This window comes from Oncorhynchus kisutch, linkage group LG10 (assembly GCF_002021735.2).
Source record: "Oncorhynchus kisutch isolate 150728-3 linkage group LG10, Okis_V2, whole genome shotgun sequence".
Taxonomy (NCBI): Eukaryota; Metazoa; Chordata; class Actinopteri; order Salmoniformes; family Salmonidae; genus Oncorhynchus; species Oncorhynchus kisutch.
In genome coordinates, this window is record NC_034183.2 from 19,792,522 (window position 1) to 19,820,224 (window position 27,703).

The 27,703-nt window shown below is 41.8% G+C and overlaps 1 protein-coding gene across 2 annotated transcripts in view; it reads right to left on the minus strand.

The window, feature by feature from the left end:
* Positions 1–1,265: 1,265 nt before the first annotated feature.
* Positions 1,266–27,703, minus strand: part of LOC109897874 (TLE family member 5-like) — a 40,106-nt gene continuing 13,668 nt past the window's right edge. The window contains exons 2-7 of one of the 2 annotated variants that reach the window (XM_020492503.2): positions 14,358–14,446; positions 11,584–11,647; positions 7,796–7,840; positions 6,309–6,371; positions 5,898–5,972; positions 1,266–4,725 (exon numbers count right to left, since the gene is read on the minus strand). In XM_020492503.2, the coding sequence (XP_020348092.1) occupies positions 4,501–4,725; positions 5,898–5,972; positions 6,309–6,371; positions 7,796–7,840; positions 11,584–11,647; positions 14,358–14,446 (561 nt within the window). In that variant the 3' untranslated portion in view covers positions 1,266–4,500. Of the gene's footprint in view, positions 4,729–5,897; positions 5,973–6,308; positions 6,372–7,795; positions 7,841–11,583; positions 11,648–14,357; positions 14,447–27,703 lie in introns of both variants that reach the window. The other variant, XM_020492502.2, reaches the window with a different exon arrangement.

The window sequence follows — 27,703 nt, forward strand, 5'->3', positions numbered from 1 at the left end:
GAGGAAGCGGGTTGGAGCCACAGTAGCTCTGAGGTTTCACCAGCACTGCCTCCGAGCACACAAACACACACAGCCAAGGGCACAGTCATTCAACACTCACACTGCCAAGGGCACACTGTCATTCAACACGCACAGCAGAAATAACCAATATGGATAGGGTGTGTGTAACCGCGTATCACTATCTGTGTGTGTGTGTGTGTAATAAAAATAGCCGTGAATGCAATGACAAGTTGTGCAATTAACAGATAGATGGATATCTACATGAGGGTTGTGCGTCTGACAGATAGATGGATATCTACATGAGGGTTGTGCGTCTGACAGATAGATGGATATCTACATGAGGGTTGTGCGTTTAACAGATAGATGGATATCTACATGAGGGTTGTGCGTCTGACAGATAGATGGATATCTACATGAGGGTTGTGCGATTAACAGATAGATGGATATCTACATGAGGGTTGTGCGTTTGACAGATAGATGGATATCTACATGAGGGTTGTGCGTCTGACAGATAGATGGATATCTACATGAGGGTTGTGCGTCTGACAGATAGATGGATATCTACATGAGGGTTGTGCGTTTGACAGATAGATGGATATCTACATGAGGGTTGTGCGTCTGACAGATAGATGGATATCTACATGAGGGTTGTGCGTCTGACAGATAGATGGATATCTACATGAGGGTTGTGCGTCTGACAGATAGATGGATATCTACATGAGGGTTGTGCGTCTGACAGATAGATGATATCTACATGAGGGTTGTGCGTCTGACAGATAGATGGATATCTACATGAGTGGTGTGTTTGACAGATAGATGGGAAATCTACATGAGGGTTGTGCAGCGGTACCAACTGAGGTATGTCCCAATGTCTTCAATGTTACAATAATAAAACAGAACATCTGGTGGTGAGAAGCTAAACCTCAAATCAGGAACGCCATGGAACAGACATACCTCTACTACTCCATACATCTGCGACAGATGCACATGGAGGGACACCTCAGCAATTATCCTGCACAGTGTAGAAATGACACAGGATGTTTTTAAATCAACACTTCCGCCGTGTGGAGTGACAATGAACTACAGGGACCTCAATGCTCCACAGGCATTCACAGACTACTAGGCTAGTATTAGTCATCAAAAGGTCATCCTTCATTTAGTAGTAACACTGAGAAATGTATAGTAACATTACACCATTGACGCTTTAGCTCCACTGCATTGCCTCTGGGACAAGATGCACAAGAACAAAACAGGACAGACAACAATTGATTTGATTGACTTTATTTGTAAAGGCACCAAAAGTACTTCCTTACTGCAGAACATTTCATGTATTTATAGTAAATGTTTGTTATTTTTATATTTCACCATTTCTTTAAATGAAGCTATAATTACATGACACAAATTGTTTTTTTTGGGGGGGCCAAAGTATGAACTTCAGTTTTTTTCCATTATACACAAAATATGTATTCAAAAAATGACCTATACAAAGCTCAAAATGCTTACAATGCTTCACACTACGGGGCAACGGGTAAAGGGCAAACAGTGGGTCAGGGGTTAAAGAGGGACAGGTATAGGTCAAAGTACTGCACTTCCTCTAGTGTCACATCAGTACTGTAGGACAGAGCACAGGAATCATCCAGGACAGACACAGAAGATGCAGCCATATACCTGTGGTGTCCAATCAATAACGCATATTTTGACCAATTGTCAAAACAATGTTACTCATCTAAGAAAACCAATGGTCCAAACCTCATATCTCTATCATAATCCATTCAAAAGTTATTGGAGTGTGTACCCTTGTAGGATGGCCAGAATTAGGGTGACAATCAATGGAAGCCAGAGAAAAAAAACAGGGTCAAAAATCTGGAAAATTGCATTGTGTCAGCTAGGCTGGATTCTGTGCAAGAATTAAGGCTACTGGTTACCTGACAGGCTCACTTTCCCATTGAACTCATCTTCCTTCTCGAAGCCGCAGGACATAAATTAGAGGTAATATGGATATCGATTTGAGACATGACGTAGTACTTTCTTATTTTAGTATACGGTTTTCATATTAATTCAAAATTTCTATTCCTTTTTGAAGATTCCTCACAAAAACAAGTGTATCTTCAAAATGTCAACAGAGCAATGAGCGTATTTTCAAAGCCTTTTACATTTAATTCAGCTCATGCCATGCCAATTTAGCTTCATGTGACCAGTGGAAACTTTGAAGACGACCACAAAATGTCAAATCCTCAAAAGTTGTTATGCGAAACCTGCACCGATATTTGTCAACAGAACTCAGTGCTTATTATTGGATGTATTCGTTTATGAAACCCGACTTTTGGGATATAATGGGAATGATATGTTAGAGAGACCCAACTGATCGATTCACAACATGAAGAACCTTATTTGTCTTGGCAAAATGTATTTTATAACATAAGTGAAATGATCACCATAGCGCGTTTTCACCCACACATAAAGCTTTAGAAGTATAACTGTATACATAAACTGGCCCTCCACTACTAAACAAATACATCGTTAATTTAGCGGAATCTTTAAAAGCTTTTTACTCTCATTCTATTTCATAGCGATAATATTCAAACAAGTGTATTGATCACAGAAAATGTGGACCAAACTTTAAAAAACATTTTGTGGCTAATAGAAAGGAATACAGTTCCAAGAGACATGCGTTTGTGTGCATCTACCCACACGCATTGCATATCACTACTGTTTACGTCGATAAGAGTAAGTTGTGCTGTTCACAAGCAGTAGTAGACTTAAAACAAAAGCCACATGTCAATCCCAGGCTCACCACTGACTGACCAAAGTTCAAATCTATATTACAGAGGTTAATGAATGCATTCACCTACGGCTATGAAATCAGTTTTCTTGTGACAGTTTATCTAAGACATTTACACAAATCTCTACACCCTCACAGTGTAACCCACCATCAAACAGAGAGGATGTCTATTAATACAAAAAAACATACAATACATCACACGCTGTATAACAGGCTGGGATCAAAGCAATGGTCAGACAATAACACCAATCCCTTCCAAATCGTACAGTAAAACCAGCAGTCAGCTTCACATCTTCTATACCATTCAACCTTTAGTTCTAGCCTACAGCGGCACTTACAGGTCGAGCTAATAATCGCACACTTTCTCCAACAGGCTGAGAGAAACATGTTGGGGTTTGTAGAAAAAAAAAAATATATATATATATATATATATATATATATATATATATATATATATATTTCTTTTATGTAAATGCACACCAAAATAATGGCGATTTGTGCTTCATTTACTCAAATGACTGATCAAAAACGTTAATTTAAAACTATTCATTGGCCATGGACAATGCATCCACATTTGTGAGTGCTGTATTTGTATTCTATACGAGAGCTAAATCATGCATCATTTCTTCTTACAGAGACTCATCTTTTGAGTGACAAGATAGTGGGCGCAGTGGACATTTTGTTCTATGCCGCTGCCTAACATGAGACCGAGATGTCAACCTGTTTCCTAGAATAGACCAGAGATCCCTGTTCAAAAGAGGTGACTCAGTGCTGCTTTCTAAAAGACTTACTGCTTTCTAGTGTTGAAGAGGCAACGTGCACTCTCCTACTGCATCACCACCAGGGAGAGAAAATATCTGAAGGTGTTTTCTATCTCGCACAATGTTAATCATCGCTGCGATCTGTACATTCAGACTGTTATGATAGTATTGATGGAAGCCATCTAAAGTAGCTCAGTGGGTTAGACAGGGCTCTCTGGGGAGTGGAGTCACCAAGTTACACGCTTCACCAAGAAGACTAACATCTTTCAACGACTCTCCTTAACCTGGGGAGGAATCAGAACCTGAAAATCAAAGCGAGGCCAACAAATTTTCAGAACTTTTTCTCACTGATATCAATGCAGGATTTTGACGCTAGGATTCAGACATTAACAGACAGTTTTTGCTGTTGCTTGTCTAAAAGTCGGTTTATAAAAACAGTATTGTGAGAGTTACCCCACATCAACCAACTGAATCAAGTTGACACAACAGAGGCTAGAGATATGGGTGACGCGAGCCTGTCTGTTGGATCTCTTCTGGTTTGTTATTCCACTTATACTATGTGACATTCAGGCTCCCAGATGGGCCTTGGTAAATAAGAGAGGAAGGAGACGCTCAGCCAGGGTGGTGTAAAAACACAGATCCATTTACCACTGGGCCATAAAGGGAGCAGAATGAGGGAAAAACAAATGAGCAAAAAGACAAGTCAAGCTCAAATCACAAAAATAAAATACAAAATAAAAAGATATATACATGAAAGAAATGATAGTAAAAAAATCTATACTGTACACAAATTGAAGCAGTTGGAATGACGGCAAATGCATCAGATAGGCCGTAGAAGTCAGAGGACTAAAGGGGGAGATGGGGTAGAGGGACTGGCATGGATAGATAGCAGATATACAGGACCACAGCCCTCTGACGCAGCGGTAGTTAATATGCGGTAGAGGGCGGGAGGGAGCTCTAGTCGGACTTGTCCCCGTCCTCCTCACGGTGGCTGTCAACTCCCTCGCGAGAAGCCTTCTCCTCCTTTGCCAGCTGGGCCTGCGAGGCCAGGATGGAGGAGAGGGAGAAGAGGCCTGAAGAGGAGGTGACGGCCGGCAGGGTTGACTGACTCAGGCCCAGAGGCATAGGGGTCATGGGCAGGGCCAGACCCTGGAGCTGGGACAGCTGGTGAGCCTGGAGCTGCTGCTGTGGACAACACACACACAGCTCAAACACAGAGGAGACACAGAGATGGGTACATATGGCTCTCACACGTGCACACACATATATTGTCAGCCCTGCACTTTTCTTAAAAGAACTACCTATTTCTTTGAAAATAAGTTAAATTTGAAAACAACTTTTGGTCTCCAAACATTATTGGATTTTCAACATCGCAGAACCATACATTATATTGTAAACTTAAGTTGACAATTTGAAATGTAAAAAATTAAAGACAAATTGCATGGATAAACATATTGGCACCCTGGAGCTAGTATTTCACTGCACAGCCTTTGGCCAAGATAACTCCCAACAAATGCTTATTGTAGCCACCAATGAGCTTGCTGCAACTTTTATTGGCAATTTAGCCCACTTTTCTACAGAAAACTTATCCAACTGCTGTTTCTAGCTCTTGCCATAGGTTATGGATGTGGTTCAGATCTGGACTCTTCACTGGCCACTCCAGAACAGTCTAGCGCTTCTTCTTGAACCATTCCAGGGTGCTTTTGATGTGTGTTTGGGGTCGTTTTCCTGCTGGATGACCAACAACCTTTAACGTCACAGTTTATAAACACTTCTTTTTTGACACCCAGTTTAAAAACAACAACATTGGACTCCATATAACATTGATAATTGACTGATTTCACGAGGTCCTGCACACATTTAGGACCAGGGGCAGCAAAGCAACCCCACAATACTATCAAAGCTCCCCCATGTTTGATTGTAGGGAGAGTGTTCTTGTCTTTGAATGCTTCATTTGGTCATTGGTGCCAATCATTTTGTCAATGCCATTAGTCTTTATTTGCCGAATTAAAATGTTAAATTTAAGTTTACAAAAAAACAGCAAAAAAAAGTGTACATCCATTCCACAAAATGTACGACTTGGCCTTGACAAATTCCAGACAAATACCTTTTTATCATCATCATCATCAAGTAAAGCACCAAACATAAAGCTCCATTAACCTGTCTAGGACATACATCCCGCTAGGGGAACGTTTGGCCGGAAATTGCCTGATATGTCATTATTAAAAGTAGGGGGGTAGCCTTAATAGGTTTTAAAACCCAGAGCATCAGATGCATCATCATAATGATGGATTGATAGCTAGATAGTGATGAGTGTCAGACCCATAGAGGACATCCTGGAGGGAGCAGCCTACCCGGATGATGGAGTTCATCTCTGGAGGGGTGACCTGCTTGGCCCTCTCAATGGCTCCCAGGACCTGCTGCTGGTGCTGGGACACACACATGCAGGGGGGTTAGATGGCTCAATACTACCAACACTGACCCTGTGCTCCTCACCCATTCAATTATTAAGTCACTAACACAAGGCTGGGCTTTGATAGAGAATCAATGATCCACTCCCATGTTGTAATGGGTCATCTCGTCATGGACACAAATTAGCATATCTTATCTGGATCACAGCAGAGCGCTCTGGCCCCTTTCATTACAGGGCTCGCAATGATGAATGGAGATACATATGGGGGAGAGGAGTCAAATAAGAATGATCTCATTCCAGGCTGCAGGGCACCACGTGGGGTTAGGGGTCAGGGGTTAGAGGGTGTTCTTACCTCCTGGGATAGATAGGGGAGGACTTGGGCACAGATCCCGTTCAATCTCTTCACAATCTCAGCCTGAGGAGATAAAACACATAAGCCCTTAGCTTCATTTAACACCGCTTCAGTCTCACACCCTCCCAAAGAGCACTTCACAAGCACACATATATATTACTTTACGTTCCAGCAGTAATTATCATAACAAACTCCAATATGCAAAGCAGTGTTAATTGTGTTACTTTCTAATTCAGTGTGATATCTGAGAAGACACTCATTTACTACGCACCGCCATTCCAGACAAAACACCACACTTATCACTCCATCATCATGCACACTGACATCTCGCTCTCCTCTTAAAATGCATTTTGTGCCTCTTTCTATATGTGAGGAAGAATATGATGCACACACACAAAAGTAAGAGGAAATGCCGAATGCTCTGTCAGGTGGGAGAACAATTCATTCAAGCTAACCAGAGAGGGGGTCTTGTAACTGGCAGGGATGGGAATTTGTTTTTAAGTGGAGGGAGACAAAGAAGAAACAATAACCCCTTTTCAATATATCCCCAGTGCAAGCTGACTAAACTGTCTGGAGCTCCTCAGCTGGAGAGAAGAGAAAGCTTGGGGAGGAGAAAGAGAGAACGAAAGAAAAAAGGGAGGAAGAATGAATGAAAGAAAATGAGAAAGAAAGAGAAAAATTAAAAAGACAAAGAAAAAGATAGAAATGGAGAAATATAAAAATTTAGAAGACAGTGAGAGAGAAAGAGCAGGCGTGAATTCTCCTCGACATTCAGTTCTACACATCCCCTTCAATTTCAACCCTCTAATGCTGCCGCAGTTCATCTGCACCCAGTCACACACACATGCACACACACGCGCTAACATAATTGGGGATCCACACACAAGCGTGCGCGAACACACAGCCCCCCCCCCCCCCCCCCCGATTTTCTAAATATTTCATCCCCGCCAGATAAAGGAGTAGGGGTGATGAATTGTACTCATGAGGCAGAGCAGGGGGGCTGTGTGTGTATGAGCTTGTATGTTCTCGAGCGTGTGTGCGTGACTAGATTTTTCACTGCGTGTTCTTTGCTGCCGGTGTGGGTGTCAGGGAGGAGCCGTCAATCTTTTAGCGCGCCAGACAAGGTCACACATAAGGCCGGGTCCACAGAGGCCCATCTCTCTCCCCCAGTAGCCGGCCCATAAATTACCACCCCCACCTCCCAACAAAACCCCCCCGATCTATAGGCACCGGATTAGCCCCTTAGACAGCAGTATGCTACTCTTCACTGTCCATGTAGTAATATACAGAGACTAGAGCTTTACCCTGCGCAGTACTGTACTGCTCCTTCCTTTAGAACAATCCCTCTGAATAGGGATGTTTTCTCAGCGATGCCAGAGAGAGATGTTTCACTGTCTGTCTACAGGGGGCATGATGATAAGAACCGATTCCCATCTCCGACAGCACTGCTGAAGAAGGGTTTCCTATTAACATAGACAGAGACTTACCTGCTTGTGCATTTCGATGTTCAGCCCATAGGACATCTCATAGTACTGTAAAGCAGAAGGAAGATGAGTTGTTATACAGTATAATAACAGAAAGAGGGAAACTCCATTATCTCCTGTAAAGTGTAGACAGATTGTCTAGCTATATGCATTTCCTTCTGTCCCATAGAGCCATCTACAGGAGCCATCTCCTGGTTCTCATGCATCATGTCATTACTGTTACACCAGGTAAAACCCTTCACACCCACCCACCCATCCCGTTGTCCTCCTGTGTCGCTGTGAGATGGAAAAGGGATGGTGTGTGTGTGTGTGTGTGTGTGTGTGTGTGTGTGTGTGTGTGTGTGTGAGTGTTCGGTGTTAATGAGCAGGCCAGTGGCTCAGCATTAGCCCTGTTAAATCACCAGCTCTGTCTGTGAGGGCACAGGCTCCAGTGTTCAAAAACACGCACGCGCGCAACAGGGAGTACAGCCTGTCCAGCCGAAACTGCACGTCCCTAAAGCAATTATGGTGCTGGGGAAATTGAGGTGCTGGCGATAGCAGCCGGCGAAGCAGGGGAACCCGATAGGCAATTAAGGGAGGGTGGACCAGGCTGGGGCTACACACACACTGATCCGCTGATGGATACGAGTGCAGCGCTGCACAGATTAGATGAGATTAAGCCAGTCAACGGATCAATTAGAGACAGAATCAGACAGCTACACGGGCCTTGCCAGAGACAATGAGATTAGCTAGAGGTGGAGAGTATGTGTTGGGGGGAAGAGAAGAGAGAGAAGATGACAACACCAGAGACAAAAGGACCACAGATGAGACTAGTGGAGAAATCATAAGAGGAAGGAGAGAGACAGAAAGAATGAGAACAATGACATGGAAAAAAGAGAGAGCTGGGCACAGGGCTAGAGAGGAAAGGGGTGGGAGAGTATAGACAGGAGACAAAGGTAAAAGAGCGAGATGGTATTTTCAATGTTGCTGTATGTTGTAGTTGCTAGACTAAAATGGTGCCAAATTCAATGACCTGTTCAATGTCCTAGAACAAAAGGTGAAAATATGTTTTGTTAACACATTGTTGCAGTGTTAAACATCCTGCTGCCTGTAGAGGTGGTGGTAGGTGGTATGAATGCAGTTTCCACTATATTCATTTAGCAGCAGCGCCCCAAATATACACCGAACAAAAATTAAAAACAGTTCATATAAAGAAATCAGTCAATTTAAATGAAATAGGCCCTAATCATTTCACATGGCTAGGAATATAGATATGGATCTGTATTTGGCTCATGCAGCGTGACACATCTCCTTCACATAGAGTTGATCAGACTGTTGATTGTGGCCTGTGGAATGTTGTCCCACTCCTCTTCAATGGCTGTGTGAAGTTGCTGGATATTGGCGGAAACACTGTCGTACGTGTCGATCCAGAGCATCCCAAACATGCTCAATGGGTGACATATCTGGTGAGTATGCAGGTCATGGAAGAACTGGGACATTTTCAGCTTCCAGGAATTGTGTACAGATCCTTGCAACAGAGGGCCGTGCATTATCATGCTAAAACATGAGGTGATGGCAGCGGATGAATGGCACGACTATTGTCCTCAGTTACTCGTCACGGTAACTGTGCATTCAAATTGCCATCGATAAAATGCAAGTGTGTTCATTGTCCTTAGCTTATGCCTTCCCATAACATAAACCCACCACCACCATGGGGCACTCTGTTCACAACGTTGACATCAGCAAACCGCTTGTCCACATGATGACATACACACCGTCTGCCATCAGCCCAGTACAGTTGAAACCGGGATTCATCCATGAAGAGCACACTTTTCCAGCAGTCTGCAGTCAGGTCAAGACTCTGGTGAGGACGACAAGCACGCAGATGAGCTTCCCTGAGACGAAAAACAAAACAAAACAATTTGCAGAGGGATGCACCTGATTGGCAATGATGTTCAGATATCCTGTGGCTAGGGCTGGGCGATATGGCCAAAATCTCATATCCCGAATTCGGTCATTTCATATCCCGAAAACGATACATAACACGATATACACATTTTCTGTAAATTCAATGAATAAATAATTTATATAAAACGACCACATGTAAAGGCCTATTTCTTATTACATTTTGAATTATTCTCAACAAATAAAAAGGTATTTGCATTTGGTACCTTGGGTCGAGTATTAGCACCAACTCACGAAACGCCCGTTTCTCGACCGTGTAAATTGGGGCCATGTCTTTGCAGATGTAAGTTGTAACGGAAGCTGTTATCTCCTTCCATTTTCGTGATTCTTTGCCAAGTGGTGTGACACGGGCAAAAGCCTCTTGCAACGTCTGAGTAGGGGGTTTGTTTTGAGCACTCAACTGTACTTTTTGGGGTCTCATCCGTACTCTCTCCGTACTGTTTCCATGATTCTTGCGTAGGTGGTAAAAGAGGTTAGTGGTGTTTGAGCCTGTTTTTCTGGTCCGTGTCAGACTTTTCATACCCAAACCATGCCCATGCGACCGAAGTAGTCCCTCTTTTAGGTACAAGCTCTGTGTCTCTGTGCTCTGTGTCACGTTCACTCTCCTCCATGTTTGTTTGTGTTGCAAATTTCCTTCCACATGGCACGTGTGTGAAAAACGCAAAGCGAAATCCAATTGACAAAAAATATTGCTGTAAAGAGTGATTTGCAACACCACGAAATAAACGATAGAGCATAATATGAAATGATAGACGTTTTTCTATCGTCACACGATATGTATCGTCATATCGCCCAGCCCTACCTGTGGCATTCAAACATTGCTCAAGGCTCCCAATGAGTGCCATGAAAACAACACCCCACAACATAACACCACCACCAACAGCCTGTAATGTCAAAACATGGCATAATGGATGCATGTACTGTACTCATGTGGTTTTGTCCATACACTAATCCTCCCATCAGCTTGAAAGAGCAGGAACCCGGGACTCAGACCAGGCAATGTTTTCCAATTCTCCAGTGTTTTCGTTCCTTAGCCCACTGGATCCGCAGTTGTTTTTTTGCTGAAAATAGTTGAATGCTAAGGTCGTCGGCTGCCATACCCCATTTGTGTCACGGTACGACGAGTTGTGTATTGTTTTATGGGTCTTTGGGCACCAATGTTGTACTGGACTGTCAGTTGACTAACTGTAGCCCATCCGTTGCTCTGCACAATGTGTGTCAGCCTCCGTTGTCCTCTTTCATCAATGACCTGTTTTCGACCACTGGCTGGATGTCCTTTGGAGAGTGGACCATTCTTGATACACACAGGAAACTGTGGAACGAGAAAAACCCAGCAGCGTTGCAGTTCTTCACACACTCAATCCGGTGCGCCAGGCACCTACTACTATACCCCATTCAAATGCACTTAATTAAACCTTCTGTCATGCCCATTTACCATCTGAATGGCACCCATACACACACCTATGTCTCAATTGTCTCAAGGCTTATCAATCCTTCTTTAACCTGTCTCCTCCCCTTCATCTACACTGATTGAAGTGATATGACATCAACAAGGGGTCATAGCTTTCACCTGGATTCACCTAGTCAGTCTACGTCATGGAAAGAACAGTTCCTAATATTTTGTACTCAGTGTATATCTGTACCAAACAGAACTAGCAGTCGCACACATGAGCGCACAGCCACATCAGTTATATTTCAGATGGTGTCATCATTACAGTTGAATGCATTTGAGTAGAATGTCCTTTTAAAAAGTGACATTGACAGAGCAGGGTCACTCTCAGTAGCACACACACAGGCTGACACAGGCAAACACACACAGCGAGACACAAACACAAAAAAAAACTCACCATGATATAATGACGTTGCATCTCAGACTTCTCACTGGCCAGCTTGTCACACTCCAGCTTCAAACTGCAGAGAAGAGATCAAAATAGAAAATATTTAGGCTCCAGGAAGCATCACTCATACCTTTTCAGGAAGACAGGAAATTACTTCATCCTTCCCTCATTGGATCTTACAAGGTGTCAATCCACCAAGAGAAATAAAGCCTCCCAAATAAACCCTAATAAAATACACATACGTATTCCCAGAGTGATTTAAATGTCCTGCCTATAAAAAGCGGACGGTTGGTGGATGACGTGGATGTGCAGCTCTGCTCTGTGTCGCAGACAGCCATTAGCTGTAATCATGTCACAGCGCTCGCTGCAAGAGTTACAGGAGGTGACAGGACAAAGGAGGCCAAGCCTCTACTGTCACACCACTTATCACAAGCTTTCATATTGGAATGGCGTCCGTGTTGACATCCCCCTCTGTAGAGCGTTCCAGTGGATCAACATTAACCAGGAGGGAGCAGTTCTGAATACCAGACCAGGGTTTATAATGGTGTGTTTACATTAAGATTGTTTTTGGGATCTAGATCTGTGCCGTCAGTGTCACTGTGAATGAAGACTCAAATTAGGCAGAGCGTTAGCTGTGGCAAATCCTCATCATTGTCCCCAACTGGGAAAATGCTGCTCATAGCCACCGCTGACTCCGTCACTGACATGGAAAAATAGTTGATGCAAATGGGATCATATCAGCGGCACTGTTAACTCAGCCCAAAGTGAAAAGGTTAAATGATTCTTTATTATTAATTTTTTTACAACCAAATCTCTATTTTTGATGTATATGCCATGTTATAGATGGGTCCGGACACCTTTGTGATTTCACTTGTTTTTGATAAACATAAGTTTATACTATAAGGACAAACCCGGTCTGGACTTCTGCATAGGGGACTAGATGATTAGAGATGAGATTCAGAATGACAATACACAGAGCTTTGCAGTTTTCGAAAAGGAGGCATTTGTTTTTGTTCATGTTTTTTCAGGGCCCTCGTACCGCACAACTCGAGAATGAGGAAGTGATTCGTTGTTTGTGGGAAGTCTATCAAAAACAAGTGAAATCACCAAAACAAACAGGTGTCTGGACACTTCTCGGTCCTATGCCATTTACATCTAAAATTGAGTTCTTTTTTTACAAACAAATATTTTCCTTTAAAGAATAAACCTCATTACAATTCAACAGCAGTCCTCAGATTCTCTGACCAAACAAGTGCTCAGGGGGGCGCATTTCATTCAGACAGCTCTCCCTCCCTCCATCCATCCATCCGTCTCTACTCCTCTTTCGCCTGCAGCCTTCACTTAGCCAAATCGCTTTTTCCTCCTAAAAATAATAATAATATCTGCAGCAGCGCGTGCGCAAACACAGGGGTTGGTTGTCGTGACAACCAGCCTCCCCTGCTGCCACCCTACCTGAGAGCGGATTGTGATTGTCTTTGTGCGCCTGTGATTGGTGGAGGCGGCCCGGGGGCTCGGAGAGACGCTCTCAAACGACACTTTGATGGAGTTTTATTGCCGCTCCTTCCGCCTCTAAATCGCTCCTGCTGTCATCTTTATTTTGATTTATGTATTCCCTGATCTATTTATGCATGTGAGGGGGGAGGGGTGACAGTTACAATGCTCACTACTATGCTCAGGAGACCACCTGCAGAACATTTCCCTAAAAGGGCTGAACGCAGCCTTCTACAAAGCCTCGTCTATGGCTCCTCGGCTCAAGTCATTAGGCAGCGTGTATGCAAGCTCTGAATACGGTGTAGAGAAAAGGTATTCTTTCAACTGCTTCTGAAGGGGGTTAAACGGTGGGTTGTCTAGGGAATTACACACCAAAGCCCAGGCTCTGAGGTGTTCCTACTACACTAGGAATGGACTGATGATCAGAGACAGAAATTTCACACAATGAAAAAACATGCAGGCTTTTATCTGCTTCTCCTCTGATGAAGCTCAATAGAACAGGGAGGAAAGAAAACCTCAGCCAATACACTTCCTAGTTCCTATACCACAGGTAAATAGAGGGAGGGAATCAGAGGCAGTTGTAGCCCTGCTGCTTCAAAGGCTAGAAATCCATAAAGCGGAAACCTTCCTTGGGTACCATGAGATCCACGAACTCCACACATTTAGTCATGAATCAAACAGAGCAATACACTGTACTCTCTGGTACATCTCAATCCAGTTAAAATAAATGACCTTGTGCCATCTAGCAATTGCCAATCTTGTTAGGTTGTGGTTATAGCAGGATATCAATAACAGTGCTTTCTATTACATGAAAGAGAACAAAGTTCTAGACTAGGGTTCTAAATAGAACTGACACACACATCCATTGGTCTGCTCTTAAAACATATGTCCTATTTTCATGTCTTCTCCTCTGGAGCAACAGCACACTCCTAGAATACGTATTCTTTCACCTGCTTCCATCTGCCTCTGAAGGGGGTTTAACGGTGGGGCGAAATAAAATGTATTAGTCTTGCTGTGATTTATTTGATATTCTAATCATGTAGGTTATTCCAGTGGGCTTTTGCACAGAACCATGTGCAGCAGTGTACTCTAGTACCACACACTGTATACTTACGCAACATAACTCATAGCAGAATAGAATTCAAGTGTTCTAATCTGTACACTCACCTACAAAGATATGGTTATGCTCAGAGTATTCACAAATAGCAGACAGGTTTAGTATCTTAACCCCTAGTTCCCTCAGATAAGCCTTGGTTGAAGGGTTTGTGTGAGAAACAGTGCTAAATGGATACCTGTGGTATTGTGCTTGGAGGAACTGGAACTCGTCCTTGATTCGGTCACACGAATCGGAGGTTGTGAATTTCAGCTGCTGCGATGAAGCCTGCAAGACGGACAGACAGGCAAACACCATCAAAACACGTCAGTGAAATAAAAACCAGTCTGGCCTGGCTCACACTAGGGTCGTTCCACTTCAAAAAGCACATGGGGATTGACAGAAACCATCTAAGATGATCGTTTCTGTAGTTACTGTTGAAACATTTCGGAGAAATTAAGCCAAGTGAGTGCACCCATATTTACCATTTTAAATTATAGGATTCAGATACAGTGCCTTCAGAAAGCATTCATACGCCTTGACTTTTTCCATATTCTGTGTTACAGCCAGACTTTAAAATGGATTAAATTGAGATTGTGTCACTTGCCCCACAATGTCAAAGTGGATTTATGTAGACATTTTTACCATTTAATAAAAGATGAAAAGCTGATCTGTCTTGAGTCAATAAGTATTCAACACATTTGTTATGGCAAGCATAAGTAAAAATGTTGCATGGACTCAGTGTGCAATAATAAAAGTGCCTTCAGAAAGTATTCACACCCTCAACCGTTTTCCCCAAAAATTGTGTTACAAAATGGGATTAAAATGGATTTAATTGTCAATGACCCTACACAATATACTAGAATGCTAAAGTTTGTATTTTTTTAATTGATGGAAAATAAAATAAATATATCTTGAATAGATAAGTAGTCAAACCCATGATTCAATACATGTTGGAACAACCTTTGGCAATGATTAGAGCTGTGAGTCTTTCTGGGTAAGTCTAAGAGCTTTGCACACATGGATTGTACAATATTTGCATGTTCAGTATTTCAAAAAATTCAAGCTCTGTCAAGTTGGTTGTTGACCATTGCTAGACAGCCATAGATATTCAAGCCAATTTAGGTCAAAACTGTAACTAGGCCACTCAGGAACATTCAATGTCTTGGTAAGCAACTCCCGTGTATATTTGGCCTTGTGTTTTAGGTAATCGTACTGCTGAAAGGTGAATTTGTCTCCCAGTGTCTGTTGGAAAGCAGATAGCCAAGCACAAAATCCTAGAGGGAATACCTGGTTCTTTTGTTTCTTTTAATCCTAATAAACGTCCTAGTGCTTGCCGATGGCAAGCATCCCCTTAACATGATGCAGCCACCACCAGGCTTGAAAATATGAAGAGTGATTCTCAGTGATGTGTTGTTGTGTTGGATGTGCCCCAAACATAAAGCTTTGTATTCAGAACTATTTTTTGCAGCATTACTTTAGTGCCTGATTGCAAACTGGATGCATATTTAGGAATACTTTATTTTGTACAGGCTTCATGCTTTTCATTCTGTAATTTTTGTTAGTATTGTGGAGTAACTACAATGTTGATCCATCCTCAGTTATCCCATTTATTTATTTAACCTTTATTTTACGAGGCAAGTCAGTTAAGAACCAATTCTTATTTACAATGACAGCCTAGGAACAGTGGGTTAACAGCCTTGTTCAGGGGCAGACCGACAGGTTTTTACCTTGTCAGCTCGGGGATTCGATCTAGCAACCTTTCGGTTACTGGCCCAATGCTCTAACCACGAGGCTAATTGCTGCCCCCAAACACAGCCATTAAACTAACTGTGTTAGAAAGTCACCGTTGGCCTCATGGTGACATTTGCTTTATGGAGGACTGGTTCGAATTGTGAGGATGACCACAATTTACTTTCATCATGAGCCAAATCTTAGTTTCCTACTCAAAGTTGCAAAGGAAATGTTGTGATCTAGTTAATAAAAAACAAGAGACCAGCGCAATAGATGTGGTGGTATAGCAGGAACAGCGGCATCTAGTGGTCAAAACCTGATACTTTCATACTACTTCATGGTAAATAATGCAAGGGACATCAATTGCTAATGTCTCTGAACAGGGTATGAAGCAGAAATTCTCCAAGCCCCAGCATCACACTACTTGTCAGAGAACTGATACTGTATACTGGTTGTTGGGGTGGGATTGGCGTGGGGTCTGTTGGTGGCTAGAGAATTTTGCGGGGGGATCCCTCATCGTATTCATTGGTAGGAAGAAGTTTTGTCCAAATCGGATGTAGGGTACTATATTTATTGAACTTATTTGAATCCTATAAAGTTAAAATGGCCAATATGGATGCAATCAATTAGCTTACATTTTCAGATTTTCAAAGAAGTATACAAAATAATGTTTCAGGAATGTCAATCTTACTTGTTTCTAACTACAGAAACAATTTCAGAAAAATCTGCGATGGTGGGTGTCATGGTTTGCTGAAATTACTCAACAGTACGAGTGGGTATTGTATGGTCATTACACTTTACAAGCAGTGGTGATAGTGGATGTAAAATATAAATGCAACATGTTAACCTCTTGAAGCTAGGGGGCACTATTTTTATGTTTGGAAAAATAACATTCCCAGAGTAAACAGCCTATTTCTCAGGACCAGATGCTAGAATATGCATATAATTGACAGATTAGGATAGAAAACGCTCTAAAGTTTCCAAAACTGTCAAAATATTGTCTGTTAGTATAACAGAACTGATATTGCAGGCGAAACCCTGAGAAAAATCAAACCAGGAAGTGGCTTCTATTTAGAAAACTCCATGTTCCATAGCCTCCCATTGCTCCATTTAAAGGGATATCAACCACATTCCTTATCCCATCGCTTCCTCAAGGTGTCAGTCTTCAGACATCGTTTTTTTATTTTGAAAAACGAGCCAGAACGATAACATCGCGTCAAGTGGTCACATGAGTTTTGCTCGCGCAACAGAGTTTGGATAGGTATTGCTTTTCCCTCTCCTACTGTGAAAGACATTTGCGGTTGATATATTATCAATTATATATTTTAAAAACAACCTGAGGATTGATTATAAAAAACGTTTGACATGTTTCTGTGGACATTACGGATATTATTTGGAATTTGTCTGCGTTGTCATTACCGCTCTTTCCTGTGGATTTCTGAACATAATGCGCCAAACAAACGGAGGTATTTTGGATATAAAAATAATCTTTATGGAACAAACGGAACATTTGTTGTGTAACTGGGAGTCTCGTGAGTGAAAACATCCGAAGATCATCCGAAGATCAAGGTAAACGATTAATTTGAATGCTTTTCTGATTTTCGTGACCAAGCTACCTGATGCTAAGTGTACTTAATGTTTTGTCATGCAATCGATAAACTTACACAAACGCTTGGATTGCTTTCGCTGTAAAGCATAATTTCAAAATCTGAGACGACAGGTGGATTAACAAAAGGCTAAACTATGTTTTGCAATATTGCACTTGTGATTTCATGAATATTTTGAGTAATATTATTTGACTGAGGCGCTATGCTATTCAGCGGTTGCTGATGACAATTATCCTGCTTAAGGGATGGGTAGCGTCAAGAAGTTAAGTGCTGGTCCCATGTTTCATGAGCTGAAATAAAATATCCCAGAAATTAAGGGCTTGAATGTTTTTTTACTTGGTCTGTAACACCATTGGCCAAATAGGTGACTGTACATTGTATGATGCAAGAAACCACTTCAAAATAAAATGTATTATTATTACCATTGAGAATTAGATAATGTAGGCTACCCCTCTGCTGATTTGCATATTTAAGCCTCTGAAAATACTACACTGCCCCTTTAATTAAGACATAAGCTTTATACCTGCTTTATACCTTTATACTGGCTTTTCAAAGATAGCTTGAAATGTAGCTTACACATTTTGTGCTCTTGTAGGAAGCAGCAACTCCACATTGCTGACCTATACTTATTCATAATTGGGCTAATTACTCGCTAACTAGCAAAGAATATCAATAAATGTGCACACACTCTGCCCTGAAACATGCAGTAACTCACGGGTGATTGAAAGCCCACTTGTGGGCTACCTGCCAATAGAATTCTACACTGTTGCGCTTTGGCTCTGCCTAGAACAAAGTCACAGACAGAATTTTGAAGTTAGATTTTTTTTTTGTATTGAAAAAGGGGCTGCTATGATATTGATTCGCTCACAGAAAAAAACATCTATATAGTACAAACTAATGGGGCGAACTCAATGAAGTCTTTCTCTGCGCAGCCTGGCATTTCTTCAGCGTGGCACTCCTGGAGGAGGTGTGCGGCTTAAGAGGGAACATTGGTTATGGTATGGGAAGGCATAAGCAACGGACAACGCCACCATCACCTCATGTCAGCATGATAATGCACGGCCCAATGTTGCAAGGGTCTGTACAAAATTCCTGGAAGCTGAAAATGGCCTGCATACTCAGACATGTCCCCTAATGAGCATGTTTGGGATGCTCTGGATCGACACGTACAACAGCATTTAAGTTCTAGCCAATATCCAGAAACTTTACACAGCCATTGAAGAGGAATGGGGCAACATTCACAGGCCACAATAAACAGCCTGATCAACTATGTGAAGGAGATTTCTCGTGCAGTCATACCAGATACTGACTGGTTTTCTCCTACGTTTTATTGAAGGCATCTGTGACTAACAGATGCATATTTGTATTCCCAGTCATTTGAAACCATAGATTAGGGCCTATTAAATTAATTTCAATTGACCGATTTCCTTATGTGAACTGTAAAACCTTTGAAATTTTTGCATGTTGTGTTTCTTTTTTTGTTCAGTTTAGTTGTGTCTTTGTGCCAGACTCATTGCAGCTTTTAACCCCAAATAGGAACGTTTTCTCATTTATTTTGCAGACTGCATAATGGGTCTCTAAAATGTTCCCACTCTAAAGAGTTTCAAAGCAAGTCATAACTGCATATATTATTTTGCAAATCTGCAATTGCAGCAATAATAACAGCTATACAAAAAATGACCTGTCACATTCAAAAGCCCATTCAACACATTGCAGAATTGTTGTTTGTGATGAATCATAAATAGCTTATTCACTAAAAGGAGTCTCACTACATTGGGAGTTTGGACAACACTTAGAACATGTTGAAATACAATTATTTTCCTTATAATTTCAACAATGCAACCAGTTTGGAAATGTGCTTTAGATACTGTGACGTCAGGAGTAGACACCTTTTCCTAAGAACAACACAGCTGGTTCCAGATCCGACAGATTGACTGACTTGAGATTTTGCCAAACCCGTTTTAACTTTGAAAAGATTTACAGACTTTTGATAGCCAGTATGTTAACTATCCTAAAAACAAAGGAAGGCTAAATGCTAAGCCACATTCCCTACAATCAAAACACTTAGAAGGCCAAGTGAAAACCGCTACATACAAGTAGGCCTCATCCATTACAATCATCGTTATCACCAAGCAAAATCTCTACACAAACATAGCCTACAGGCTCCAAATTCCAATTGATCTAACCTTTAACATCTATCCAGCCAACCGTTGCAAAGACAAAGCAAACCGTGGCTATAGTCAGCCTGCCCCTGCAGGTAGCCCCCAGACAGAGCTAGCACTGGGGAGGGGGAGGGATTCTTGCTTCCTCAGTGTGTAACAGTATGCAAACACTTATTATACCAAAAGAGTCAATAGCCTCAGGTAGCGCATTCTGGGTCATATTCTTTTGTCCCCCAATCTAAATGGTAAAGGCTGGGGTTTGAAGTAGGGTAATCTGATCCTAGATCTGTGGATAGGTCCAACTAGTGGCTCGAGCACCCCCAACCATGTAGGCCCCTTACCCTTAACCTCACCCACATGTGATGTCTGATTTTCCCCCAGAATTTATATACCTTGACATTCTCATTCTGATGTTGCTCATTACGAAATGTCAAACTTTTATTTTTCACTTTTTGGATTATGTGTGTATTGTTATTGTATTGCTAGGTATTACTGAACTGTTGGAACTAGAAACATAAGCATTTCGCTCCACCGGCGATAACGTAGGCAAATCTCTGTACGCAACCAATAAACTGATTCGATTTGAGGTACTCTAGGCTATATAAAACATGCAGTAGTACTGAGTCTACTATTGATGGTGCAGTGCTGTAAAGTGACCGAAACAAGAGGCTCTATGGGGCCTTAGAGCACACAACAGATGGATGCACATAATGTTAATGAAATACTGCCGTAATATTGTGACACATGCCATCTGGTGTGACGAAAAAAGGTGCCTGCTCGCTGTGAGAGTGTAAAATGTGTGCGCGTGTGTGTACGTACATGTGAGAATGTGTATTTTAAGTATGAGTGTGTAAGTGCGCAAATGTGTGTTTTAGTTTGTGAAGTCAGCACGTCTCAATGCAGAGAGAGATAAGCCTCCATAGAGATGCTCTGCTGCTGCCATTGAAGCCAACACCTAGTCCTTGGAATGAATCATGCACACGCATACATAAATAAATCCAGCCTACTTTTACACTGCCTCTCTCACAAACGCACACAAGTACTGTTCACACACAGCTCCAAAATGTAGGACAATCCCTAATTTGATTCTTCCCCACTCCTTTGAGATGCAATTAAAGCATTACAAAGCTTTGTGCTATGGTGGGGCAATAGTCTTCACTGACTACATGGGATTCATAATTTCAGGAAATTTGCAGCCCCGACCCATCCCTTTCCTCCTCCTCCTCCCCCACCCAGCCCAGCTATTGAAAAAAAGAAAATCATATAATCCAAGTGAAATCTACTCCGCACCATAATATCTATCTTAAACAAGGATTACAAACCCAATCCGGTTTCTGCTCGGCAGATCAGACCACAGGCTATGCTTCATGCATGCACACACACGCCGACAATAACACAGAGTATCATCAGAAAACATCCTCCAATTGTAAATCCTGCCTGAGGGGAACAGCAGTGTGGGGATTGCATTTCCTGGAGCTCCGGCTCCCTGTTTACATCTCCACGGGAAGACTGAGGAGAGAGCGAGAGGGGAGGAAAGGAAGGTGGGGGGGGGGTTCTAATCATTCACCAATGACAGGATATTGACATGACCAACTTCTGCATCACCACATTCAGGGTGGAACTGAACCAGAAGGGAATCTCTCACAGACAGATAATTAGAGGGGGATAAGGGAAATATGATGCGCAACGCAAATCTGTTTACTAACGCATATGGACATATGAACAACACTTTAACCTCAACACAAACCTACCTGAAACACAAATTGTTTACTGCCTTAGATGGACTCCTATAGCGACAGTAAACAAACATAGCACGCAGATGTGTGTAACTTGGGGGACAGGGACATGACGACGCCCCCCCCCCCCCCAATATTAGAAACACGTAAATTTGACCCCATCCCCAATATTATACCATGATCAGTTTGATGGATTTGAAAACATTTTCAGACTGTAAAGCACCAGGCAGCTGCTGGTTTTATGTGGCTTTAAAACTGACTCAGTTCCTCATTTTCTACAAAACTAAAGTATACTGAACAAAAATGACAACAGCTCTGGTGGACATTCCTGCAGTCAGCATGCCAATTGCACGCTCCCTCAAAAATTCAGATATCTGTGGCATTGTGTTGAGTGACAAAACTGCACATTTTAGAGTGGTCTATTTTAGCCCCCAGCACAAGGTGCACCTGTGTAATGATCGTGCTGTTTAATCAGCTTCTTGATATACCACACTGGTCAGGTGGAGTAATTATCTTGGCGGGGGGGAGATGTTCACTAACAGGGATGTAAACACATTTGTGCACAACATTTTAGATAAATACATTTTTGTGCATACGGAAAAATTCTGGGATCGTTTATTTCAGCTCATGAAACCAACACTTTACATGTTGCGTTTATATTTTTGATCAGTATATGATTGGATCCCCAAACACCAAATATGCTTTCGGTTGCGCCCGGTCCCCAGAGGCAGCCGACTGACATATTGCTTTGATCTGCAGTAACAGTTCAGGGGCACGCACTTGCTCTCTCTCTTTGTGGTGTTCGCTGAGGAGAGGTAGCTACAGGGATCATAATTAAGGGCGTGCCGTAGAAAATATGTCTGGGATGGTTCTGGCACCATAGATCCAAAATCCATACAACCACTGTAGGCTTTCATCAAAACATGTTAAAAATGCAAATGAGGTTGATGCCACAGATCAGAATGTTTAGCTTAAAATTTTGATAAATGTATTTCTTCACATTATAAGCACACCAATGCACACACAGCAGTGGCTGTTGAATAATGAAAGAATGTTGATTTGAAAAGTAATAGAACATGAAAGAAATGCTGGTTACAATGGCATAAGGAAGTGTTTATAAAACAATCCCTCAACATTTCTTTGGTCTGACTTTGGCAAGGCTACTTCGAAAGGTAGGCCTAAGACATGCCTCAGAAAATGACAAAATCTCCAGGTTTTAAAACAATTACATTTTATGGTTAAATAGTTTCAAAATGCTGACTGCAAGGTGGGTGATGGGTGTGGTCAGTGCACAATAGTAACTGGCCTTTTTCTTCGCTCGTGACCATTTCATTCTGAACAAACTGTGCCTCGAGTAGGCCTGGGTCAACAGAATATAGCCTTTAGACGTGAATGTTAATTATCCTCATTACATTTGTCAAACATGACTGGCGTTTAGCCTAAATTTATTTAATTAAAAGTCTCATTAAAGTTTGGTTACATTTTCTGGCGCCTCCCTCATGTCAGCATTGGTGTGGACTTATCATATAGGCTACACTTTGAGATGTAGACAAATTATTTATGTACAGGTATCTGCCAAAATAAAGGAAACACCAACATAGTGTCTTTGTAGGGCCACCATGAGCCAGACAGCTTCAATGCACCTTGGCATAGATTCCACAAGTGTCAGGAACTCTATTGGAGGGCTGGAACAACATTCTTCAACAAGAAATTCCACACACTTTAAACCCCTATGCTCCTTTGAGAGTGTCTTTCAAAGTCACAGATCTCTTCTTCTAGACATGGTAGCCAAAATAATGGGCAACTGGGCATTTTTATACATCACCCTAAGCATATGGGATGTTTATTGCTTAATTAACTCACGAACCAGCCATGTGGAAGCAGCTGCTTTCAATACAGCCTACTTTGTATCCCTCATTTACTCAAGTTTTTATTTTGTCAGTTACCGGTCCATTTATGAAACATTTATTTGAATATTATTCCAGTCTTGGCCTTTTTAGAGGCACATTTTTTTAACGTCAATTTCATGCTCATTTGACAGACCCATTTATTTATTTCAGTAGTACCCATGTTGGCATTTCAAAACAAAAATAAACAAAATGTTAAATTTGGGCTGGTTGAAATTGCACTTTGGGACAATTCTGGGACGATGAAAAAAGTTAGTCTCTAGCCCTGGGCAGTTATATTCACGAGTGTTCCAATGTATAAATATTTTGAACATTAAAAATGAGCAAAAGTTCATGAACATTTCATAAATGTATTCCTATGTTGTGAAACTAGTAAACTATTGGTGATGAGATAGTGTAAAAAGAGTTGTACCGACTGATGCAATGTTAAGTTGTCTATTTTAACTAGGCTAACGTTAGATGTCTAGCTAGCACAGTATCTGCAGTTTGAAATGAGCAACACTCAGTGAGTCAGTGTTCACTCTAGTGAAAAAGTAGCTAGAGCCCTTAAATAGAGGTGACAATGTCAAAGAGGATAAAAGTGCAGGACATAATATTTTTGGGAGGAGTGCTGAGAACTAACTGAATGAATGGCATCATAGCTAGCTAGCTAACTTCATTGTACAATTCAGAATAGACTGGCACTATGTAGTCAGCTAGCTAGTGTTGTGTCTTTGCTATGGATTAAATGATATGACATGCTATTTTATAAAATCAATTCTCTAATTAATATTAACTGATTAAACTAATCACGTACTGGTAATTAACTAGGAAGTCAGGGCACCACAGAATAATGTTTATAGAGCTGTTGTCTCCAAAAAAACTCTTAAAGACCTGGTAATCTTTTATATCAATAGCAGTCATTTATTAAACATATTATTATTATTACGTATTCAGTCTCATCTGAACGTGGTAAATTCTTGGTTATCTTCACGAACCCTGGCTAACAAGTTGAATCAGCAATACAAATGTTTATTTATTATTTATTTACTAAATAATCACACAGAATTACATATACACAGGAAGGATCATACATTGATCACTAACTATGTCATTTAAAAAAAACATCCCTAGTGGACGAAACTGAAACTGGCTGGTTACACAAAAAAAGGGGGTTGGGTTTGAATGAAAGCGCGGGAAAACAGAAACAAAAGGATTGGGTCTCTATCGGACCTTATGAAGCTATGCCATCGTAAATACAGAATCTTATGCATTCTAAATGACTGCCCATTCGGAAAAGGAAAATGCAAGAAATACATTTACTCTGAGCTGCGCTTCTATAGATTGGTCGAAGATGGAAGGCTGGGTTGCACAGCAGAGATCTCATCCTTTCCTAGGCCACGCACGTTTACAGCGGCTGCTGATAACTCAACGCCTAGGATGTATCACTTCTTTACTGAACAAGAGTTCAAAGTTCATACCAAGTTGCCATACTATAAGCTCATGCTATATTCTGGGCTGGTATCGTCGAAATTCATCCTTCCAGCGTTTCAATTGTCACCTCCACGATGAAATTCACCCTTCTAAACACATGGACATCAGTCCTCACGTCTTTCGGGAACACAATGTTCATTTCGTTCAACCATTCGCAACCATAGCTCACACTGAGGTTGGCTTAGTTCACCGTCAATTGGGTCACGGGGGCTCTTATAGAAATGGAGAAAAGGGATTGGTTCATCATTTCCAACCAATGCCTATTCATGTGGGCGTGGCCACAGATTGAGAATTTTTTTCTTATGAAAACAATTCTCTCGTTTTATAAACTAAAACTACATTTAATCTTTTCACAAATAGTTTCATATTTAAACATTTAAGTTGATTCTATGTGAATCTGATAACTAGAATGTGTAGACTTTCCAAGATACAGTTTGTGTCATCCTATCATCAGTAATAATGTCTCAGACGACAACTGATCGGACATCATATTCTTTAAGTACCAATGGATACTTTCAACTGGTTGGATTACCTAAAGATTGTTCTTTTCCCCAACCTTTTGATGTTACAATACTCTATGTTAACAAAGGGCTTTCCAAGAGTCCATTCTGTAGAGTGGCGAGAAAAAGGGCGAAAGGTATTTATGGGGGAGGGGTGTCATAAACCACCCCTAACCTGGCAACGTCATGCCACTAGCTATACATATTGCCACATAGTAAATAAATAATTTAGCTAATAAAAAATAAATCTGGTTAATAAGCTAACCCAATCATTGTTAAGGCCATCCATTTTTTTCATATTATAATGATATTTGGTCATGTGATTATGGCAGGGTTCAAAGATAGGAGAGAAAGAGAGAGAGCACCTCTCACGTTGAGGCAGGGAGAGGATGAACAGGTCATCAGGTGAGAATTTGAGTTATAAAAGCACTATCAGTTCAACTCATCGTCACTGACTGTAGCCCAAGTGCTATAACAAATGTTGTTGCCTGCATTTTTATTTCATTTGGTTGTCATGGAGATTGAAGACGTGGCTGCGCTTAACAATGACACAAAGCAGATTGCACTATTGCCGTCTGTCTATCCACCAGGAGAAGCTGGATACCATAGATAGGAAAACAATATACCCAAACTTCATTTCTTGCAGTGACCCGCATAAACAGGTATTTGGTGCATTTAAGTGAATTGAGGCTGTAGAGCTGACCCCACTCTGTACCACTATATGCCCCCCTTTGTATAAGGTTATAAACTGTTTTGAATGTGTATGTGTTTTACTTTATGGTGAATGATGAGTTGTTGCTATGCATTTTTTTTAATATATTGCTTGAGCATGTTGAAGCATTAGGTTAACTGTCACTGAATTATTTTATGAATTAATACAGCAATTAAATTATGTAACCAAGTAAGAAGTTTCTGACTCAGACTGCCTGGACTCCATTTAAATTAACTAGGTATAAGAAATTAGTTATGCAAGACCATATACTAGACAAGCGTAGTAAAGAGTACACAAATAGAATAATGGGTTGACATTTAAATGTCGCTAAAGGGGTGGGGTGGTGACTTTCTGAACTTAAGAGTAAGAACACAGTTTAAAGTAATATAGAAACATTGGTGTGGGGGGGACATGCCCTTGGACCACCATAGAGGGGTGTTGACACCGGAACTCATTGACCCCACAATATCCAGCAAAGTTACAGCGTTGGACACAGACCTAAATAGCAAGGACTATACTACAACGCATGATAAGATCTTCCATCCAAGAAGAGCTCCCACAAACAATTCCATCTAAAGGCCCAGCTTAGAGGTTGTAAAGCCAGTGTACCCAGTAGAGTGAGCTGGCTGGCTCAGGGCTAACCCCTGCATGTTAGGGGCTGAGGAATTGGATTGTGTCTTAAGCGCCGGACTGGGCCTTAGACACAGCAACAGGGAGTCTAATCCGGTTTGGGCCAGGAATTTGATTATTATCGCCATGGACCAGGCTGGGGCTTACCCCCATTCCAGAGACGCAGTTATCCCCCACCCTGAGCCCAGCTGATTTGACCTTGTTAAGATGCTTTAAAATGTGATTATTCTACTTTTATCACTTCTAGTGAAGTGCACTCGCAAATATAGGCTGCCCCCACCCCACCGCAAATCCGGCCAAGCATGGCAGTCCAAACGCACAATGCAATCTGGAGGAGGGCATACCAGTACACACACAAGCCAGGGCAAGAGCACAGGGGCTGTAACAACCCGAAGGAGACAGCCACGCAAGGGGAAATTTGTCACGAGCGAGGAAAGCAGTGAGGGCAACAGGGCTGTAGGTTTGGAGACCATGGGCAAGATTAAAAATATCCTGGTGAAGGAGGCTGCGAGATTAGAGTGTGTGTGGTTGTGCCTGTGATTGATGTCTCTTTCTAAAAAGCAAGGTTATTACTTACAAGGGTCCAAAAGGGCAGTACAATGATTACTCCCAGCTTCAGAAACAAATTTTAAAAAAATGGACAATGAAAGCAGAAGGCCTGACATGCATGGAACACTAAAATGCTCCCTCTGGACCCTGACTCCTATCTGCTAAACAACGAAGGTAGCTTTCTGGCTAGTTAGACCCAGCTGGGCCACAGCCTAACCCTGGGCACTACCAGTCCAGTCTGGGAGGGCTTCCTGCCATAGATCTCTGAGGTTTTCAATGAGCTCCAAGATGAGATGTTTTGTTGCTCAAGTCTTTCTCCTGCCTTGCGTGTATGAAGGGAGAGAGTACAGCTAATTCTCTTGTCTGGTCTCTGCAGTGCCTGTGTTCTGGCAGGTCTGGGGCCTGTGCCGGCGTTGGCCAATCAAAAGCCCCCTTGCCTAGCCGCTTTGTTCCAGTCCAGTGCTCTGCTCAGGGGTGCGGTTACACCCCCCACCCACACAGCCACTGCTGAATACTGATGGAGGCACTGCTCCAC